The sequence below is a fragment of the Parasteatoda tepidariorum genome, chromosome 3 (genome assembly GCF_043381705.1).
Source record: "Parasteatoda tepidariorum isolate YZ-2023 chromosome 3, CAS_Ptep_4.0, whole genome shotgun sequence".
Lineage (NCBI taxonomy): Eukaryota > Metazoa > Arthropoda > Arachnida > Araneae > Theridiidae > Parasteatoda > Parasteatoda tepidariorum.
Genome location: NC_092206.1, coordinates 19,253,365 through 19,277,493, shown reverse-complemented (window position 1 = coordinate 19,277,493; position 24,129 = coordinate 19,253,365). Strand labels below are relative to the sequence as shown.

General features: G+C 30.5%; 1 protein-coding gene across 1 annotated transcript in view; it reads left to right on the top strand.

The window, feature by feature from the left end:
* LOC107456001 (leukocyte tyrosine kinase receptor) overlaps window positions 1-24,129 on the top strand; it is a 219,144-nt gene that overhangs the window by 190,776 nt on the left and 4,239 nt on the right. Inside the window, exons 22-28 of the mRNA XM_071178398.1 lie at window positions 69-166; window positions 6,434-6,526; window positions 7,353-7,454; window positions 7,802-7,936; window positions 13,214-13,304; window positions 18,385-18,495; window positions 20,857-21,186. Of these exons, the coding sequence (XP_071034499.1) occupies window positions 69-166; window positions 6,434-6,526; window positions 7,353-7,454; window positions 7,802-7,936; window positions 13,214-13,304; window positions 18,385-18,495; window positions 20,857-21,186 (960 nt within the window). The remainder of the gene's footprint in view (window positions 1-68; window positions 167-6,433; window positions 6,527-7,352; window positions 7,455-7,801; window positions 7,937-13,213; window positions 13,305-18,384; window positions 18,496-20,856; window positions 21,187-24,129) is intronic.

Sequence of the window (24,129 nt, the reverse complement as noted above, 5' to 3'; positions counted from 1 at the left end):
TCGAATCTCCAAAAGCAATAATTTAGGACTTGTAAGGAGTAATACTTTTAACCTTCCGCTCTTTGCAGAATAAACAGTCAACACTGACCATCAGTGATTTACTGAAGATGGCTTTAGATGTTGCCACTGGTTGCCAATACTTAGAAGAAAACCATTTTATCCACAGGTAAATATAGAGTCGCTTTTATAACCATGCATCGTAAAAATATAACAAGGAAATATTTTATTGCCTAAGTATAAGCCGCCTCTTATCATAATGGAAACTTTTAGAAGATTTGGTTTTATAGCACTTTACAGATTATGACATATCCAGAAGCTCTATATATTATGAAAAAGAACAGCATTTGCGAGCAAAGCAATTTTTAACTAAAGCTGACTTTGATTATATCTCATAAAATACCACAAAATATAATCATTTTATACCAATATCCTTAGAACGCAGTATTCAAAGTTAAAGAAATTAAAAATTTCAAATTACTAAGTTTTTAAACACTTTGACGTAGATGGGACACCGGTGTTCTTTTTATGTATATTTTTATTTCGGCGCTTCAATTACAAAAAGATATATTTTGGTATTTTTTAATTATAGAAAAACAGGTTAATAGTTATGATAAAAATTTGTTAGGTTATCGGAATTATAATTTGTATTAAAACTCAAAATCCAGAAAAAGTAGTTTGAAATTTTTTTTCATTCATTTTAAAAGATTTATCAATTATTGATTTCGTAAATTAAAGAAATGTCAAAGGTAGTTTTCTTTAGATCTAAATAAATGCAAATAAGTGCAAAATTTAAAGATTCAAAATTTTCTAAATTACTAAGTTTTTAAATCTTTGACGCAGATGGGACACCGGTGTCCTTTTTATACATATTTTTATTCCGACGCTTCAATTACAAATAAAAATATATATTTTGGTATTTTTTAATTATCGAAAAACAGTTTAATAGCTATTATAAAAAGTTGTTAGATTATCGGAATTATAATTTTTATTTAAATTTAAAATCCGGAAAAAGTAGTTTGAAATTTTTTTCCTTTATTTTAAAAGATTTATCAATTACTTATTTTGTAAATTAAAGAAATGTCAACAAGTAGTTTTCTTTAGATCTAAATAAATGCAAAATTTAAGAATTCAAAATTAAGCAAATTAAAATTTCTGAATTACTAAGTTTTTCAAATCTTCGACGCAGATGGGACACCTGTGTCCTTTTTATGTATATTTTTTTCTGGCGTTTCAATTACAAATAAAAATATATTTTGATATTTTTTAATTATAGAGAAACAGGTTAATAGTTATGATAAAAATTTGTTAGGTTATCGGAATTATAATTTTTATTTAAATTTAAAATCCGGAAAAAGTAGTTTGAAATTTTTTTTCATTCATTTTAAAAGATTTATTAATTTACTTATTTCGTAAATTAAAGAAATGTCAATAGTAGTTTTCTTTAGATCTAAATAAATGCAAAATTTAAGAATTCAAAATTAAGCAAATTAAAATTTCTGAATTACTAAGTTTTTCAAATCTTCGACGTAGATGGGACACCGGTGTCCTTTTTATGTATATTTTTTTCTGGCGCTTCAATTACAAATAAAAATATATTTTGGTATTTTTTAATTATAGAGAAACAGGTTAATAGTTATGATAAAAAATTTTTAGGTTATCGGAATTATAATTTGTATTAAAATTTAAAATCCAGAAAAAGTAGTTTGAAATTTTTTTTCATTCATTTTAAAAGATTAATCAATTTACTTATTTCGTAAATTAAAGAAATGTCAATGGCAGTTTCCTTTATATCAAAATAAATACAAATAAGTGCAGAATTTAAAAATTCAAAATTACGCAAATTAAAATTTCTAAATTACTAAGTTTTTTAACACTTTGACGCAGATAAGACACCGGTGTCTTTTTTATGTATATTTTTATTCCGGCGCTTCAATTACAAATAAAAATATATTTTGACATTTTTTAATTATCGAAAAACAGTTTAATAGTTATTATTAAAAGTTGTTAGGTTATCGGAATTATAATTTTTATTTAAATTTAAAATCCAAAAAATGTAGCTTGAATTTTTTTTCCAATAAATTTTAAAGATTTATCAATTACTTATTTCGTAAATTAAAGAAATGTCAATGATAAATAGCTGTTTCCTTAGATCTAAATAACTGCAAATAAGTGCAAAATTTAAAAATCATTATTTGGAAGTGAGACGAGTTTGGAAAATTTTACCTTTAACTCAGAAAAGGACACCGGTGTCTCATGCTGTATTTCATAACCATATATAATATTTTTATTTTATTTTAACGCAAATTAACACAAAATAATAAAAATAACTATTAAAAGTATGTTTAATGAAAATTCTGCATCATCGGGTTAAAAGAGACAACATAATATCTTGTTAAAAGCTTAATCTTAAGTATTCATATGAAGCCAAAAATAAACATTTAATTACATGGAAAAAATAAACATGGTCCTTAGAAAACGAATTTGGGTAGAATGCAAAAAAATAAAATTAATTTAACTGTTCGAATTATTATCAAACTATAAAATTATGTTATTTGGAAGAAAGTTAAAATATAATGTTTGAAATGTCCATCCAAAATAACTATTTACCTGCTAAATTATAATATGCTTAAAAAACAACTATACCCCAAAATAACTATATTATGCTTAAGTATGTAATATAGTTGAAATACAAATAGGGGTTAATGTCGGGTTTCTTTTCAAAAATGAGACAAGAAAGCCTACGTATTGTAAGTCACACTTTTAGAAGTAGGCGAAGAAAGCACGAAAGGCTTTCAAAATCCGAGAAATCCCTATTGAGGAAAGCGAGCGTACATAGAATCGAAACCTATTTGATAACTGGAGAAAACAGAGAAGAGTTAAAGGACAATTATTGAAAACATCTTCACATTTCAATCAATCAGGTTTTGATATTTTGTACACGCATTTTCCTAATGGTGAATTTGATAGAGTTTGATAATTCCAAGGGTGTATACCTTTTAATAGAATTTATTTTTTATTTTAACTTTTAATATATTGTATTTTTTATTTTATTTTTTGCAACCCCCTATGTGTATGCTTTTTTATACCATTTTTGACAAAGACTCTAAAATTATAGATTCAAGGTGGTCAATACAGAACACCATGTCTAGAAGCGGTACATTTGTGTCTGATAAACAAAATATAAAACAGAATTATTTCCTTTTTGTTAAACTCATTTATTTTAAATAATTGTTTTTTAGCACAGCAGTTTTTATCATTAAATAAACTTAATATTTAACATTAGTTAATATTATCACATTAATATTAACACTGTTATACTTATTTAAAAGCATTTGAGACTTATTAAAAAATATTTTTTTTTATATTTATTAACAAAGCTCGTGCAATAACATCGTTGACCGAACTAATTATCGGTTTAAATAGTTAAGGAGCTTAATTTAAATAAGCCTTTTAACTATTCAGTATTTCATAATTAATTCTTAAAAATAGACGGTATTAAGAATGTTTTTTATCTATCCTAACTGGAATGCAATCTTTTATCTTCTTTTTCAAGTTTTAAGCACAAAAGCTTTTTTTTAAATTGATTTTATTTCCTGCAGATTTTCTATTATTAATTAAAAAAGCAATGCTTAAAATTATTTAGAAAGAATTACATAACGAAAATCAATTACGAAAAGAAATATTCTACATTTTTATGAAGGGAAAAAAGTTATTTCACTATATTAAAAAATCAATATCTGGGAAAAAGTAAGATTAAAACATGCTTTTTTATGGAATTAATAGCAAATAAAATCCTAACTTCAAAAAAAAAATATTTACTTATCTTCGAAATTTCGCTTTCCTTGGATTTTTAAACTTTTAAGATAACACTTAACTTCTTGAAGGATTTCGGTCAAAAAAAATAAAAAAAACTGCTTCTGTTTATCTTAGTCAAATTCTCTTTTATACATTCCTCAAAAATTATTTTTTTTCTACAATTTCAAGCAGTTAAAGAGAATTGAATTGTGTTCATTAATTTTTTAACTTCTTAATTATTTCAAATAAATCTTTAGTAATTAACACTTCGTGTTAATTTATAAGTTTTTCGAAGAGGCAAAAATCATACCTGCTACAGTTTGAATTCTTCCTACAAAAATCAATATGGCTGGTTTNGACGTGATATATATATATATATAATATAAAGAGAGAGAGAAATAATCCACCAGTTACATTAATTAATCTAATCAGCACAGATCAATACGGGACATGCAGAAAGTAACCTGGAAAATACTCGTAATTATGTAAAGCCATTTCTGTCTATGGTAGCCAGTCTGCCTATGGTACAGCCAGGTCTGTCTGTAGTATAGTATGTCTATGGAAAGAACACCCCCTCGTTATTCACCTGGAGCAGTGACAGGGACTACGGTTTCGAGGTTTAACTATTTCAAGTTGAGAAGAGAGAGATCTCTTTGAAATGGGCTCTCTCTTGTCTCCATAACAGCAGACCTTAGATTTTGAGGTGAGGGGAGTTCTTTCTATTGACAAACTATATTATGGCCATCTGTACAAGATTGATAAATTGAGAAGCAGTTTACAGAATAAGCCAATAGGTGTAGTTCTACACATTCCATGATTGAATACAAGTCTCAGGAATTCGGTGGTAAGTGGTAGTAGCGTTCAGTTTTACGTTCAGTTTCATCCAGTGTTTGGGTGCATGCTTGGGAACCCAAACACTGGTGCCTGCACCCCTAGAACCTGAAGTCTAGAAAACTGGAGAGCACTGTAGACCTCGCCACAGTTTAGTTTGGTGGTATTGAGAGTAAACACATTCTAGAGCTCTTTAAAGCAGGTCTTGTTCATTTCAGCGGCAATCATTTTTATCGTCAGGTTGTTTCATCGACACCACTTCGTCGACAAAGCATTTTATCGACTAAGTCGTATCGTCGGCTTAACTACATGCAAGTTTTTTTTAACTATTATGGGTATATAACAATTATTCCTACCTTAAGTAGGCAAAATTATTTTACACTTTTAACAAGCGCGTTTGGGCTAATCATAAAAATGTCAAGATGAGAAACAGTTTCATAGAAATGAAAAGTGTTTGAAACATATAGTTCTTTTTTTAATACTTAAAATATTGTTCCAACATTGAATTGTTTGGTCTTTTATAGGCACAAATGGAAAATTATTTCTTGATTTTAAGGGTGGTTTTCATCTTTGGGAGGGGACCTCATGGAATTGGCGATTTTTCAAAGAAAGAATTTAAGTATTTGTCCATTAAAAAAAAAGGGAAAAGAATGAAAAAAGACAATTCCTTTAGCTCGTTAGTGCATTTAGGTTGGAACTAAAACTTTCCTTCTAGTTAAAAGCACTTAAACTGTGGAATTTTCATTTCGTTGATGAAAAATATTTTTTGATGAAAAATTTAATCGTTGCACGAGAGCTGCAAGAATATCCGTTTTTTTTTTTTTTTTTTTTTTTTTTTTTTTTTTTTTTTTTTTTACAGTCCTTTCCCATAAATTTGTCGGTTTAAAGTTGTTTTTCACAAAGATTTTTTTCTCTGTTTTTCTTCCTCATTATAAACTCATTACATGGTCACCCTCATTAAGACTGTCGATTCCTATTCTAGTCTGTTTTGCTTACCGTAAGATAACTTTTATCTTTTCTCAAATCATTTTACGATTATTTTCTATACTTGCTCTTACTTTTCAGATTTGTAGATTTTCGGTACGTTAAATTGCCAGACATTCTTATAAGAGTTAGCCAATACAGCTTTAAACGCTTTTACACTTAGTAAGACTTTTAAGATAAGGACATTTTAAGATATTTCCACGTCAGAAGAGCTACTATGGTTCATGAGACAGAGTGCTGGCCTCCCAAGGAGATGCCCTGGATCCGAATCCCAGCGTTGACTAAACATGTGAATTCTGCTTTCGACTCGCACCGACCATAATGCTGACATAGTTATTTTATTGAGTTTTTTTGTTGTTAAAAAAGGCAATTTTTTTGTTAAACTAATAGAATTTGTTTGTTACAATAACAGTACTTATCCGCCCAAAAACTCATGCCAATTTTAAGGAACAGTATTTTTTTTCGAAATTAACTGTTTCATACTGGTACACGAGCTGACAGTTTTTTTCTGTAAATTTAACATTTTTTTACTGTATAAGGATAGCAATAAGTAATTAAAGTATGTGTCGATAGAAGTGACATTTTAACAAATTTTAAAAAAAAATTAATTTTCAAATGTATAGAAACATCAGGAAGATTCTAAAAGGTTTTTTTTCTTTCAAAAACAGCCTTAACCGAAGGTTTATCAATATAATAGAGTAGTCAGTTTTATACTGTATGAGTAGTAAGGTATGAAATCTTGGTAATATGTGTAGTTTAAAATTTATTGTATCATCCGTGAGTTGATAAATAGTGCAATGAATTCTCTTTTTTAATTTTGTAGAGACATTGCTGCGAGAAACTGTCTTCTAACGACAAAAGACGCGAACAGAGTGGTTAAAATCGCTGATTTCGGTATGGCACGAGACATCTATAGGTAAGTCATTTTTTGCACTTAAAAATACTTTTTATATAATTATTACAGAATGTTAAGTTTTTTATATTTCGGCCCCTAAGTATATTTTTCATGTTTTGTTTGGTTTCAATGCTTTCTTCAAATGATTCTAACTTTTTTTTTTTAATTTTTTTTATCGGGTAAAACTCAACAATGAGACTTAAACGTTCAACAATGTTTAACTTTCAGTCGACTATATTCGATAGAACTGCATTCTATATCGACTATATCTATAACCGTATTTCAGTGTTGATTGCGTACCAAATAATAGGAGATCAATGTTCATAAAAGATATAAATTAATCAGAAAGAAGTCAAAAGCATAGAAAAAAGCTTTACTACGTTGATTCTGAATTATCTGTTGTTATTTCTTATTGAAAGTTTGCATCAACTGACCACATATTAATTCTATATATGTTAATGTTGAACGTTTTAAGAATTATCTTAAAATTCCTTTGATTGACAGGGTTTGATAAGTTCCATTTTTAAAAAAATCGCCCTGTATCTTAGTACTTGTATCTGAAAAATGCAAGACATCGTGCCTCTTACATCTGAAAAATCGCACTACATCTTAGTACTTATATCTGAAAATCACACTACATCTTAGTACTTGTATATGAAAAATCACACTTAATCTTAAAATTGCACTACATCTTAGTACTTCCATCTGAAAATCGCTCTACATCTTAGTACTTGTATCTGAAAAATTGCACTTAATCTGAAATGACATCTTGATACTTGTTTATTATTCCACGCATGATTTATTAACAAATTTTGTAAGTGTATAAACGTATGTGATTATTTTTCAGAGCTGATTACTACAGGAAAGGCGGAAAAGCCGTTCTACCTGTAAAATGGATGCCACCTGAAGCATTTTTAGATGGAGTATTCACATCGAAGACCGATGTATGGTAAGAATCATTATACAGTCATTTGTTGTTGTTGATTAACTTTGCCAGGTGTAAGATTTGTTTAATATAGTCAACGCGATATAATTTGAACTCACTGTTTTTTTTTTTTTTTTTAAATCTTGTTTTTGCCTTACAAAGAGTACATGCCCAGTACATATTAGTTCAAGGTAAATTAATGTCGATTTAGTTGCTCCAGGAAATTTATTTCAGTACACGCAGGGTGTTTCTTAACTACTATGATGTAGTATAATGCTCATATCCGATTATCAGAATACGAAAAAATAACAAAAATAAAACGGGGATTTTATGTACAATATTTACCTGATAAATATTCAAAATGTTTTTAGGTCTTTTGGAGTACTCCTTTGGGAAGTTATATCCTTAGGATACATGCCATATCCTGGAAGAGGAAATCAAGAAGTCATGCAGCTAGTGACTTCTGGCGGCCGTTTAGAGCCTCCCACTAACTGCCCTGCACCAATGTAAGTAACGCTTAAAATCACTATTTTTTCAACAAATATCAGAATATAAATTAGTCTTTTATTTAAAATGAATCAAAATTAAATGTAACTTCATTATCATAATTGGCCAGACAGCCCAATGTGAGCCAATGCCTGCCTCTGAAGATTTCTCCATGACGGCTTCCGATTTATCTTTTTCCCCCAATTCTTTTCATTAATTGCGAGAAAATCAAACTCTACTGAATCAGCCCATCTCAACCGCGGCCTTCCCCGCTTTCTTTTTCCAGTGGGTCTAAAAAGCAGTATCTTTTTTATTGTGTTGTCGTGACTCATTCGAATCACGTGGGCGATCCAATTCATTCTATTTATTTTTGTGTATTTAATAATATCAGGTTGTTCATGAATCTAGTACAGTTCAAAGTTAAGTCTCCTTCTTCAGTTATTGTTTTCCTTTACACCTCAAAATCATTTATCAAAATCAATTCATTTACACCTCAAAATCTTTCTCTCAAATATTGCGATACAATTTTCCTCCAGTTCTGTCATTGTCCAAGCTTCAGAAACCAAGTTCAGAAATGTAACTTCATGAATAAAAATTTAATGTAATTAAATGAATGAAAATTCAATTTAACTTACAGTTTTAGCAAATAAGTTTCGAAAATAGATCCTTGAAAAAAAAGGAAATCATTGCCAATTTCTTGTAATTAATTTTTAATTAATGTATAGAGAATGTCCGAAGATTATGGGAATGATTAAATATCTCAAAAAAATTCAGATCCGATAAAAAAAAATCTCTGAATACCGATGTCAAATGTAAAATTCGTTAAATTTCACCGCCATTTAAGGATGGGATATCGGGATCAGATATGGGTCTAAGATTGGATATGTATTTTCAAAACATCAACAACTATTTAATTTGAACTTTTTCGATTACATCACCTTTATTGAATCAATATAAGAAATTTCGTTTGTCACATTGGATTAGTTTTATGTAGAATATAAATCAGCAATAAGAAATGGTAGTTCTTATTTAAAATTTAGAATTTGGCCCCTACGCTATCACCAAAGTTGCGTTTAATCGTCTACTTATTAAAACTGCCCGTGATTATGTTACAATATTGTTTATTTTGCCATGTAGTTATTAAATTATTATTTAATCATATACTTATTAAATTATTATTCAATTATATACTTACTTAAATTATAGCATCGTAGATTTCATTATCTACTTTTTAAATCTATTTATTGAATTAAAATTCTAGTTACACATCGTAATTTAAATTTACCATTTTCATTACAATAGCCTGTATTATAGTCTATGTAGTGAATATTGCTACGTATTCGCAACAAAAGCTTCATTGTGTTCAAAGTAAACAAATCTTGCAAAATCAATTGTGATTCTTAGAACTGTTGAGGCTTTTTCCCCTCAAAAGAAAAAAAACACTATCTGAAATTAAATTCAGGCTTTTCAATAAATTATTTTCCTTTAGTTTAAAGAACTAGCTAGTCAAAAAAAACTAATTAGTTTTTTGAACTATCATTAGTCTAATAAAGTATTTTAGTCCAAATTAATTTCACTATAATATAAAAGCTTTATAAAAAGTTAGATTGAATAAAAGTTTTTTCATTAAAATTATTTGTTCAGAATGATTATGTTGGCTGTCTTTATTTCAAGATTTAAATGAAAAATCAGTCAGTGATAAAAAAAAGTTTGGCTTTGAAAATAAATTATAAATTTTAATTATTTTAATAATAGAAATTTGATGAAATTATTTAGTGTGTAAAACTACAAAAGTTCTTTGTAATTAGTTTTGTGTTATAAAAGAAATTTAATTTAACAAATATATTGATTTGTCTCAGTTTCTATTTGCAAAAAACACCTAGTTAAATAAAAATTTGTAATGTACGTTTTTTTTAAAAAAAATTATGGCATTAAATTTTCTAAGGAAATACAATTTAATTAGAGAATAAGAAGTTATTAAATTTTTGAGCTATTGTTTTCCTTTATTCTTGCAAGAAATAAATGTCAAATGTAAATGTTTTTATTAAGTCTTTAAATGTCAGCATAATTTATCGTTGAAAAAGGATTTATTATCAAAAAATAATAGTTTTGGTCTAGACTTAAATTTTATTAAATATTTTTAGTCTTTTTTTTTTAATATTGCATTTATTTTTTCAGAGTAGTTTAGAATTATTTTCAAAGTTTCTTTTACGCTGAAATTATTCTCTAAACGTCAAAGACTTTCGCGAAGAATGACTTCAAAAGAAACTCTTTCGACTCCAAAAAAATCAGTCAACCGAAAAACATGCTTACCTTAACTCAGTAAATTTAAGAAAATTACTTGTAGAATGCATAGAAACATCAAGAGTTTCTAAACATGTTTTTAGTTTGAAATCTTACTATTTAAGAACAACCCAATTGATGCAAGTTTATTTTTCAAACGATTTCATACATTTCGCGTTGCTTAAAAACCAATAAAATTTGACTGCGTTTTGATGGTTGTAAAAATTGATTGTTTTATAATTATTTAACCTTATTTAAAAATCATCACCAACTCATAAATTGGAAAAGAAAAAAATTCTATTTCTTTTTTAACATCTCATAGGCCTGATTTAGCTAAACGTATTTTTTAATACATCCTTTTAATAAATTATGGATAAATTTTATCTTCATTTTTAATAAATCTCATTTTTTTATTAATCACCTGAAGGCCTGGTTTCTTAAGACAAGCGCCTTATCTGGGCTTCAGAGGGATGTTGACGTACCGCTGACGCCAACCTGTCCCAACAAACCATGCCCTAGTTAGCTCAGCGTCAGCAGTCGGTCCAACGCACACATTATCTCACATTGCGCATGCGTTAATAACGTAAACAAATATTTATTTTGAATTTGTATTGATTTTGTTATCGTCGACTGGTGATCTAGAGAACAAATAATGACTTTGCCCAAGAAAAAACACATTATAGCATAGCTAAATGAAGAAGAAACAATGTGTAATGTTAAAATCGAAATCTGGGCTGATTTCAATGCTCTGTTGGATTTTGTCAGCCATTGCTTTCGTCGTTAACGCTACGTTGTAATCCAACAGCAGTTGATTCGGACGTCAGTCGTTGTTCAAGCTGAGCGTACGATGACGTATGCTGTATAGCTCACAAACTGACCAATCAGGTGCTAGCGCTGATTTCCAGCTGACGTTGTGTAACGCCGACCTGTCCTAAGAAACCAGACCTTTAGGATATGGTTAATTGTTCAAAGCTAAACGTTAAGTTAACAACTGGATTATTTTTAAAAATATAGTAAAACAAGTAATTTACATTCGTATTAAATTATTGACCATTGTATGCTTATTTACTTATTTATTTTTGCAGGCAAGGTTAAAATGCATATCTTGCACATTTATAATTTCTTCCAATAAAATGCAGTTTAACGTTGTTGTTGTTACTCATGCGACTTGCCACTACTTACAACCCTGCTTGACATTAAGCAAATTTTTAAAGCAGAGGGTGCGTTTCTTGTTTTTCAGAGCCGCCATCCATGAGCAATATTACGACTTTAGCCACACATATATCACAGCCCATTTTATGGGGAGGACCCAATCATACTCCATCCATTCATACATTGTGACCTGAACAAAAGGGGTCCTGACCATTTACCAATTTATTACCGAATTTATTACCACCAAAAGTATCAATTTGTTGTGGAAACATGGAGAACTTTGTGACCCCAACCGATTTAACGAGGACTAACCATCATTTAATACACAACGATTCCTCGGCCGGCAGGATTCAAACTCACGTTCTCACGAACACCAGCCCAACGTCCTACCAGCCAGGCTATCCCGTCCTCGAAGTTCAACGTAGAATTCCTCATTATTAATTAATAAGAAAAGATACCGATTTTTTTTTAATTCTTAGAAACTGATCTCTGTGTTTTACAAATTTTAATCTTGAATTAAAACAAGCTATTTTCAAATTGCAAAGCATGTTTGAAAACTTATATTCATCCCTATTTTCAAAAGAGTTTATTTTTAAAGGAATGAAAAAAGATTTTTCTTCAGTCCTCGAGGAGAAAATCCAAGATAAACTTGTGAAAATATTTTTATCGATTTAGTGAAAGAAATAAAGTTTTCAGAAAGATAACGAAGAGTGATTCTCCCTATAGAGTTCATATTTCAAAATTTTAACGACTCATTTGGGTTCTTTAAAAGATATAATGTCTAGAAGTTTCTCAGAAAAGAAGAAAAAAAGAAATGCGTAGGTAATATACTAATCATGATAATATTTCATTTTAAAACAGTTAAAAACTAACTTCGCATAATCGATAAATAAATTTAAAAAGTAATAAAACGAATATTTTTTAAATGACGCTTTTTACTCTGAGATAAATTGGCGAGTTTGGCAAGGAAGTGATGCATAAAAACTCGTTTTTATTATTCACTAGCNTAAATAAATTAAAAAAGTAATAAAACGAATATTTTTTAAATGACGCTTTTTACACTAAGATAAATTGGCGAGTTTGGCAAGGAAGTGATGCATAAAAACTCGTTTTTATTATTCATTTACAAATCCTTATCATGATATTATAGTTCTTTCATGATTTATTCAAATATAATGCAGAAATGAAAAACAAAATTATTGAAAAACGAAGTAATTAAGTGATAACGACTTTCGTAGTAATTACTTACGATTCCGTAAAGCTTACGATTATGAAGATTCTTTTGGAAAAAACTAAATTTTCGATACCGTTTTTACTTTTTTTTTATTGTAATTTTTTTAACTTGTGAATGACCCCTTTTGTTATTAATCTGATTATATTTTGATGCCAAAGCCTTATTTTTCTCAATACGGAAGAACTTAATCGCTTGAAAATTTAATTCTTGGCACTCATCCAGATACTTTTGTTATTCTAGAAAACTGTTTAATTCTGGAAAATGTAACAGTGTTTCATTTTGCATTTCAATGTTACAACTAAAAGTACTAAGGACGGAAAACTACTTGATTTCCAAATACTGAACTATAACAATTTTCGTTTCAAATTACTAACGAAAGTACCGGCACTCTTGCCAACGGTAATTTTTACCAAAAACTCCAATTTTACCAAACCTGTTACGGAACAAAAAATCTGATATGTTGGCATACTGTAATTTTTACATAAATATTTACAGTAAATTTTACAGTAATGATTACAATAATTTTAACGGTAATAATTACAGCAAAATCACTTAATCACTCGAATTAAGTACTACTCGAAGGTGTACTATTATGATGTGTTATTTTAATAGTAGTTTTTTTTAACAGATATCACATAATGATGCAGTGTTGGCACCCACATCCTGATCAGCGACCAAATTTCTCAACCATTATTGAAAGGCTCGGATATTGTTTGCAGGTAACGTCTCCAACAATGTTTTGCTTCATTTTTTAGTTTTATATCATCTTCGGAGTTGAATACCGCAGAACTCCCATTATTCAACCTTTCTGTTATCCGAAATACCTAAAAGCTTGGCGACACAGGTTTCATTATACTACTAAACCTTATCCTGCCCCGATTGCTGTTCTATGTTTGAACCTGCTACCAATTAATCCCAAATTCAATCCAGTTTAATAAAACTGCTGCTGTAAGGAGGATTTTGAAATCGGACAGCTAGAAATTTAACAGACGAAATATTTATCCACGATTTTGCACCGTTATTAACCAAAGAAAAGTACGAAAGTGAAGTTTTTTTATTATTGCGACTGCTACCAATTACTTAGAGTGATTTTGCTCCTAGTTATAATTTTAATTGTTCATAAATAAACTTGAAAAGGCTTATTCCGGCGATTTCAATTTTTCGACACAACTCTGGTCCCACCGATGTTGGATAATCGGGATCCTACTGTATCTTATATTATAGACGCAATGTATGATAGTCTATCTTATGGCATATGCAGATGCATAGCTGATATTGAACGCCATAACTTTTTAGCTTAGAATTTAACTCAAAAATTAAAAAGAAAAGTGTTAGCCAAATATTATGATTAAGTTGTCTTACGGATAAGATTTGAGTAAAACTAATGCTCATTTGCTTAGCACGTTGACGAAATATACGAAACTTACCCACAAATGCTTGTATATTATCTTCGAATGGAAGTTTCTTATGTCAGCATAGTAATCGATACGAACAGGAAGTAATATCTATATTAAGCAAAACTAACTTTTTGCTAAACCGTGTGTAAAACCTGTGTATTTAATTATAGTTTCCCCAAAAGTAATTTGTCTATAGTTACGTTATGATCAGTTTCCTTACGCTACAAAGTTGATTAATTTCACTCAAAATCTTTATTTTACTCTTATGCAACCCTCCTTAATGCTGAGTCTTCTTAATAACTCTAATAGGAATACCACTTGAATACTAGTTCATAAGTACCATCTTGTGATCTTAAAAATACAGAGAAATAAATATATATTAGCACGTTTACTGAAATTTTCAACATTTTAATAATTTATTGTGAAAGCGAAAATTTCATTCAGTTTTGAGTTCTTAATCTATAAATGGAAAAAAACTAAGATCATAGCACTAATAATTACGCAATATACTCTAATAAAAACATAAAAGTAATACATTAATCCTGCATAGTCACTAATTTCTTTGATAGTTTCTGTTTAAAGCGGTTTGAGCTAAAGCTAAAGGCCTGGTTTCATAGGACAGGACGCCGTCAGCTGGAAATCAGCGCTAGCCTCTGATTTGTCCATTTGTGAGTTTGATAGTATACGTCATCGAACGCATACTATCAAACTCACAAATGAACAAATCAGAGGCTAGCGCTGATTTCCAGCTGACGGCGTCCTGTCCTAAGAAACCAGGCCTAGGAGGGTATTTTTTTTCTGATAAAATCTTTACCTCCATAATCTACATCATTTAGAGTATGTTTGTCTGGCCGTTGTACAGAAGATTATTTGCAATTTACGCACAATAACACATTTATAAACTGCAGCAGCACAGCACGCTCTTTCAGAATCTAAATTGCTGCCCCTATATGATTTAGAAACAGCCTACAGTAATAAGAATTTTTCCATAGACTTCAGATTCAGTTAATGATTTAATAATAGAGTTTGAATCAGGATAGAAAGGTTAAGAATAGTTTAGAAACAGTCAAGAAATCTACATCTAATCGAAAAAGCGAAAATGGACGCATTGAATACTTTTTAAGAGCTATCCAAAGATGAGCTAGATGTTCCACTCTTAGAGGGCTGGTTAGGGGCAATTTTTAAATGTTAAACATAAACCCTTATTTTTTATTGTAGCAAAAATAATAAAAAAATAAAGGTATTTCGGAAATTTTTTTTCAAAAAAAAAAATTAAAAATCAATTTAAAAAACGTGAAACATTTTGTTTTCAATTTGATGGATCTCGAAATTTACCACTTTAAATAGTTTGTACCCTATTTATTCTCGGTTACAGCGCCGACTGTATAGCAAAATGCATAAACCTGAAAGTCAAATAGGGTTACTTTTTCTGGAGATTCCGAATCCGCAATAAAAAATTGTGGTTCATATTTGAGGTTTCAAAGTCCCCGCTTTTCCTCTTTCAAGTGGTGGGGTGGAAGATCATGTTTGGTATTATGGGGTAGCTTTTCATAAAATATTTCATGCATCTTATGTCCGTTTTTCGATCCAAACATATTTCTCAAAATATTTTATAGTTTTCAAACTTTTTTCGAACCCGTATAGTAACTAAAAGCTTGCTATTTAATTACTGATTCGTCAATAACTTATGGATAATAACTTCTTTTCCAAGATAAAGTTTTATCTGCTTTGTATCTTCACTAACTCTTTCACATCAGGGGCAGGTGCAGAATTGTTTGCCGTGAATTGGTTTACCGCCAATTGGAATTTTTCAAAACTCATATTTTTTTTTATCTGTCACGATTTTCTTCTCCGTTTCGTATAGGTTTGTGTTTGAATTTTTGACAATCTCAATTTTGATCGATGCAGCACTCATTGGATCGTCGATAACACATGCGTATGATTCATGCAGCACGAGTTTGAGATGCCGTGGCATCAACTAAAAAAGCAAACAGAGAAAGTCTGTCCTCCATCATTAATGACTTTTGGTGAATATAATCACCGTCTTTCACTGGCGGCCGTTAATCATTGTCTTTCGCCGAACTGTAACTCTCATCGGAGGAAGAAAGTGACAGTCCATCGTGGTCATTTAAGGACTTGTAACTCTCATCAGATGAAAATGATGACGGTTCTGTCATTGCCAAGTGATAGACATCCATATTACTTGGTTTAGCCAACAATTTTTTATCATTTGAGTCTCTACGATTCTCATTAACGGTAAAGCTGGAGGACGTAGAGCTGGTTGAGGAATTATTTCCAATTGTTAGCTGTTGTATTAGGGGCCTATCTTTAGTCTCCTTTAATAACAGATCAGCCTCCTCCGTATCTCCGTCATACTCATTATAGTCCAAGCTGTGGAGTACTACTTTGTGTTGCCTTTTAGCTTTTTTAGATTTCGTCTTTTTGGTTCGCATCTTTTGCAGTTTCTTACTACTTTTCCTTTCAGAAATAAAGCGCCGATATAGCAAGAAAACTATTGGTCCTAAAATTAACAAAACTACAACGGGAATGGCGTATATATAATACGAAATTTCATAGTCAGATGAGGAATTAGATCCTCCATCTTGAATTTCGTAATGAGACGAATGCTTCCTATCTGATATTCTAATGTCAGTTAAACCTGTCGAACCAGATCTTCTATTTAAAATTTCATAAACACGCGGATCAGTGGAATCAGATCCTCTGTTTGAAATTTCTTTGTCAGATGAATCAGATCTCTTATTTGATATTCCAAAGCCAGATAAATCAATGGAATGAAATCTTCTATTTGAAGTTTCATACTGAGGTGAATTGGTAGAATCAAATTTCCTATTTGAAATTTCATAGTCAAGAGAATCCTTAAAATCAGATTTTATATTTGAAATTCCATAGTTAGTTGAATCAATGGAATGAAACCTTCCATCTGCAATTCCATAAATGGGTGTATCAGTTGAATAAAATCTCTTGCTTTCAATCATGCTGCTGTGAGAGATATCTTTTTCTTTATATCTGAGCATGTCTTTTCTATTGGGCATATCATTTCGAATCATTGATGCATAACTTTGATGTTTTAGATTCATCTTCGGTTTCAATCTTATAGGTTTTCTGGCTTTTCGAAATTCTTGTAAGGATAAAGGATCGAAGTGTTTTCTATAAAAATTCTTTGGAGGCTTTTTAGTATTTTTTAAGTACATCAGGTACTTGGTGAAATTCTTGGCTTTAAACTCATTTGTCAACATTTACTACATGTTCTTTCTTTATTTATTTTTAAAGCTTTTTTAAGTTAAAGTATTTTTTTTTCAGCAGCTCCTTTTTCTAAGAATGCTAATGCTAACCTATAAAAGTTTAGTTTAGTCAAAAAATTAAGAAAAAAAAATTTTTATATGCTTTTTGTTGCTGTTGTTGTCGTTTGACAAGTGCAGAAAAGAACAAGTCAAATGGGACCGAAGTCATGGAGCACAGCCCTGGTCACATCTCCGACTTTTTGCTTTTTTTAGTGCTAAACTATAGTACTTTTTTACATTTCGCTTGAAGAAATAGTATGAAGAAAAAGGCTTTATTTTATAGTAAGAAAAAAACATAAGAGAGCTATAAGAAAAACACTTATCCAAGCAATAATCCAAAGTCATTTTTCTTTCCAAAATAAACATACTCAGTTGCTAAAATGCTTTATTTTTTGAAAATCTTTGGAGCTAAAATTTCTGACGAAGTAAAAAAAGCGGTACATTTCAGCAGAATTCTTAGTAACTGCTAAACCCATTTAATAATTTTTTTAAATCAACTGCGTCTTACATTTACATAAGCTCTCTTAGTTTTTGTCAAAAAAGACTTGTGCATCGATAAAAGTCCAATGTAAATATTAAAATAATCTAAATACAGGGAAACCTATCAGCAGTCATTACTACAGAAACAGGTTGACTATTGAGTTCATTTGTTCAAAAGCCAGAATGGCTGTCCCATAACAAATTTAAACAATATTTCTTATTTGATGTAATCCGATAAATGGTGTTATAAACTAAGTTTGTTGCACTTTCGGGATTAAAAAAAAAGGAGGAATGCACACTAGGGTGCCACTGCATAATGACATATTGTTCATTCCAAGACGAAAGAAAATTTTAAAAAAATATCAGCTGGGAAAGAGTAAATATGAAAGGGGCTTTCATACAAAATTTTAATTATAATTTTAAACTATTAGAGGAAAACGACTTAAGTTCCATGGCAGAAGCTCAGGAGAGGAGATAGTGAAAAGTGGAAACAAAATATCAAACAAATATTTTTGTTCAAATTCATAATAATCGCCCAATACCAAAAGTTTATTTCACGGGGAAAAGCTGATCTGCTTTTGGATGATATGATATTTACTTATTTATGATATTTTTTATAGGATCCTGACGTCATCAACGCGGTTTTACCCATCTTCAAGCGGGCACCATCTATGGAGAGAGATACGACAGTTATGCGTCCCGTGGAAGATGGAAACGACAGCTGTTTGCACGTAAGCACCTTAAAAGAAATATTCTTTTAAAGAGCGTTAATAAGTCCCTTGATTTCAAGAGGCATCCGTATAAATTTTTCCTGTAAATTCTTTGAAGTATAGAATTTGAAAAAAATCACGTTTAAAATGGGAACGACTAACAGGACATGTAATTTATAAACAGTTTCTAATGGATAATGCAGTTTTAGATTATGAATCGATATCTTTTTTTTTGGAATTTAGATCATATAATTAGAACTGAATTAAATTTTTTACCAAAAGCAACAAAAATATTCATAATTTTATAAAAAAGGTTCAATATTGCTTGTTACAAATTACAATATTCATTGAATACTAATTATATTCAAATCAATCGTGCTGACGGGAATTGCAAGTTCTTCGTTTTTAGAAGGACTCACTTATAGAACATATATATTATTGTGGGATTTCCTCCAAAATTCGATTTGTGTTTTAAAGTTGCCGGTATTTTACTATTCATTAACTGATTCAGTACAGCATTCACAAACACTATGGAAGATTTAGGGTGAATCGTATCGATTGAAAATTGCAAAAAGCCCATGTCAGAAAATGACATCGTACGCCACTAGGGGCGTCTTCCTGTAATGAGCTGGATGTTATAGCGCATTTGAATAATTCTTTTATTTATCCAAATTATTCGAATTTTAATTAAATTTTTCGTTTTTTAGAAATTATAGTTGAAAACAGCATTCGAATGGGTCCATAACTAGCTGCTTTGTTGTAATTAAATTATTTGGCGAACGGCTTATTGTGTTTAACGAATTTTTTTACCAAATTATTAAATTACGCAAAATAGCCCCTTCTATTTCCGATAGGTAACTGAAAATACCGCTTCCAATGGGTAGAAACGAGCAGCGATTGCCCAGCGGGATAGAGTGTTCGCCTCTCAATGAGGCTAACTAGGTTCGAATTTCAGCATTGGCTGGTTGATTTGAATTTTGTTCCCGTCTCACAAAGACAGTAGAGCTGACGTAAAATATCCTCAGTGAGCTATAATTAAGTCGGGTAATTAAGATTCGAAGCCCCTCTTAAAGCTAAATTGTTTGACCTAGAATTTTTCAGATTTAATGGATGATTAGATAGCGTTCAGTTGAGCACAATATATCATTTCTGAAAAGTACTACTTTTACTAGTACTAGAAGGTGTACCACTACTTTAAAAAAAATTTCTAAAAAAAACTAATCAATGAAAAACTTACTACTCTATGAAAAACTTAGAAATGAAAGAATTTCGATTGAAAAAGTAGCAGATATTTTCTTAGATGGTAATTTAAGAATATTATGCGTGTAAGTTTTCAGTGCAAGTGCAATTCAGAGTTTGCCTGCTGGAAAACATAATAAATAATTTCGACACATTAGAGGTAACCCGATCTCCCCCCCCCACTCTCCCATACAAATGTGACAGCGTCAAAAATGCAGTAATTATAGCAGCAAGATCAGATGGATAATTAGAAAACAAAACAATGCGAAATAAATGTTTAGTAGTAAACGGTATGGTTGTATTCCTTTAGTCACGTCAGACTAAGTCAGACTGTCTGATACCGCGAGTCGTACATCTTCAATTTCTAATTCCTCAATCAAAGCAATAAATTATTAGGAGATAATGGTATTTGCTTTCGTTAAATCATGGAAGATATCATTTTGATGCACGCCTTTTTGTTAGTAGTCTTCGTCACAAACCATAATAATTCGAGATGCATTACACTCCTCTACTATCACTAAACATTATAATACACTGTTCAAACTGCATCTATGATAGCACAACATTGCATTCACTTCGAATGCTCTCATACGAACTGGTTAATTTGCAATGTTATTGCGATTATTTTGGTTTATGACAAGAGAATGTCATGAACCAAAATAATAGGAGATGCATTACGCTCCTTTTCCATCACTAAACATTATAATACAACACTTTGTTCCGTTTAAACTGCATCCATCATAGCACAACATTGCATTCACTTTGAATGCTCTCATATGAACCTGTTAATTTGGGGCTCTTACCTTAATTTATAGCCCTGAAAGGTAGTGCTGATATTGCTACCGTATTTCTAAAGCAAACACGGCTGAACACTTTTCATCTGGCCACTCCTTAAATGTCTAATGCACGTTTAAGCATAAATCCATTAATTTTAAATTCCTACGTTTGTTTGGTGTAAAATATTTTAGTTACTTTTACTCGTTTTACTCGTTACTCGTTTATGATATAATAGCGAAATTTAAACACACGTCTGTATTTTTCTTCCAAACATTTAACACTAAGTCTCTATTATAATAATAAAGAACACCCTATATATTTATGTTAAAACAGGAATTATAACTCTCATACATTTTTTTTAACCAGGTGCAGGCTCCACGACCAGATCCAGGCCTACTTTTATCACCGGGATCAGAAGATTACTTGATACCGACTCCACGATCTTCATACAGTTTGAACACAGAAGGTATGTCTAGTCCTAGTCGCACTTCGGCCGATCAACTACTGGAGCTGGAGCAACGGGGACAAACTCCTTCCTCCCCGAGGCCAGCTGTTTGGGAGACAAACTTTATGACTCCAGAAACACCCACTGAACCAAAGTGGATGTCCCCGACAGAAGATCAGAATGACCTTGGCGTGAGTCACTCTCCCATGAGAAGACAAGGAGGATACTCACAAGAAAATCAGGTTAACATTGTAAGTAACATTATTGTTGGTGGATTCTAATATTCATTAATCTAAAATAGAGTTCCTGTATCTAACGTAGTTAGAGAGAAGCGAAAAGCGGCATCAAGTCGGTCCAAAGGCGACAAATTACAGAGTCGGTCACTACCATATATGGCAACGTTACTTTTAAAAAGTAACGAGTAAAAGTACAAGTATTTTTAAAAAAAGTAACGAGTAAAAAGTAAAAAGTTCATATTTTAAAAAGTAACGAGTAAAAAGTACAAGTAAAAGTACAAGTACTAAGCAAAAAAAGTAACGATTTAAAAGTACATTTCTAGGAAATCGAAAATTCAAAGTAACCTAAAATTTTATTGAATAATATTCTTATGCTCTTTAAAGTTTTTGCCAAATTGTTGTCATTTATTTAATTATTTTTAATTTTGAAAGTTATGGATTTAAATTTATTTTTAAATTCGAAAGAATATTATAATATAATTTTATAATATAATCGTATAATATAATTTTAAAATCAAATATAGTTTTAATTTCAAACTTTTTATGGATTTGCACGAAAAAGAAATTTTATCTATTGATTTTAATTTTTAGTTTATTATTTTTATTTATTTAAATTACCATTGATTTAAGATTGTTTTACTCTTTAGAGACGCGTTTCAAAAGCACAAACGTAAACAAAGCAAACACAGGGTTTCAGATAGCTTTGTGATCTTTGAGCTAGTAAAAAATAATTGAATGTGCAGTATAAGTTGAAACAGAAGGTATTTAAACACGAAGTTAGCTGTGAATGCATGTATATTGCACATTAATTTTATTAATTAAAAAAAAAACATAAGCATTTTTTTTCAATTTAAATTTTTTTTTTTAGAAAGCTTACCGAGTTTTAGAAAAAAAGTAACGATTTCGTTCGATATTTCCGTTACAAATACTTGTACTTTTTCTCTAAAAAAGTAACGAAAGTACAAGTTAAAGTACTAAATTTAAAAAGTAACGAAGTACAAATAAAAGTACGTACTTTTTACTAGCACCGGCGTTACAAGTAACGAAAGTAAAAGTACTGCCATGTATGGTCACTACACTTGACACGGTTTTCCTAGAATCGTAGTTTTTTTTTTAATTTCAAGTAAAAATCGTGTTATTACTTTCCGTTTTGATTCTTCATTTACCAAAGGACACGCAACTGTGCCACAGCTGCGTAAATTATTGTTTAGCTGATTAATCTCTTTAAATCGAGAAACAAAAGTCTATTTTCAGTTAATTTGAAGAAAAAAAATTCTAAATCTAACTTCCTTGCAAGAAATAAAAAATTGTCAGTTTATTTAGCATTCAATTGCAACTACAACTTTAACACAGCCAGTAGGTATACTTTATGATACTTTAGTCTTAAATTGAGCCCCTTTATCTAACGTAGATAAAGAGTTGCGAAAAGCATTTGCAAAATAGTACAGGAGCGAAAAAACGCAGTGTCGGTTATCATGTTTGACTAAATTCTTAATTTATTAAATCTGTAATTTTACAAAACACATCATCTTCACTTTAACGGACATATTTGACTATAATAAATTTAAAAGGTTTATTATTCGGTATAAAAATACCTGAATAAATTTTTTTTTGTGAAAACACCAGTGTAAGAAATACCGAGCAACTGTATACCAAAAAATGTCCCTTAATTAAAAAAAAAACAATAATGGAATAACAGGCAATGACATTTAATCTTTAAAGAACATTAGTGTGAAGAATACCGGTTGATAAAAAATGATCAGGGGAATTTGAAAAAGAAAATTGACATTAACCATACTACCCGACGTATAACTTATGTTTTAGAATTAATTTTAAAACCGAACTAGGTTGTATCAAGAAATATTAAATCATGGCCTCAAAAGGAGAAAACTAAGCGAGACCTTCCCCCAACACCTGAAATTAAACAATGTTTTTCTACTGCCTTAACTGCGAACGCCTAAATCCAAACATCACCACTCTCTCCTTCTAAAAGAGAAAAAGAAGAGAATTATTCTGGTTGATTTTACCCTCCTTAGAGACTTCTATACTGACTTATCTATCTGCCGCTTTAAAGAATGGCAGAGAATAAATATATATTCGAGAATATTTTTTTTCGATTGGCTAACATTAATAAAAACAGTTTTCTATGTAGGAAACATGCGGGTAACGTACATGCATGAACATAACACATGTGCTTAGCAGTCTGAATTTCAAAAACATTTTAAGGATTGATATAATGCAAAAGCAGCTTATTATTTTGATTTCTTTTTCTACTTAAATTTTAAAAGCTAGATCTCAAAGAAAGCAAAAACTTGCAACGTAATTATTTCATGAATTTTTTTTTAGAAGTTGATCCTTAACATTCAAATTGGACCACGTATTATATTACCGGGCACTAGTGTACCCCACCAGGGGAAATACTCATAGGCTTCTTAGGGGGTACACAATGTGGTCCTAAAAGTTACTATCAATGTATACAGGGTGATTCTAAAAAGATGGGAAAAATTTTAGGAAGTGATAGTACACACCCAGACAAGCAATTTTTATTAAAGAATGCATGGTCGAAAACAAAACCAAAAACCGCTAGAGGGCGTCAAAGTTTATGTTCTTATATGAGGCAAAAACACAAAGAACGATGAAGTTAAGTTATAAAAGCAAATTTAATGGCATGTGATTACAATAAGTGTTCAAAACAGTGACTGGCAGTAGCTATGCTGGTACAACGGCGAAGAAAGATAGGCGAACTTTCCCTGCAGCGGCCGAAAGCTTGGCGACAAATAGCGTAGCGCAGTAACTCGCAATAGGAATGGAGCTTTCTCGTTTGCATGAAAAAACTTTCCAAATGCGCCAGCACCTTTGCGTTTTGTTTTCGACCATGCATTCTTTGATAAAAATTGTTTGTCTGGGTGTGTACTATCACTTCCTAAAATTTTTCCCCTTGGAAATCATTATCTATAT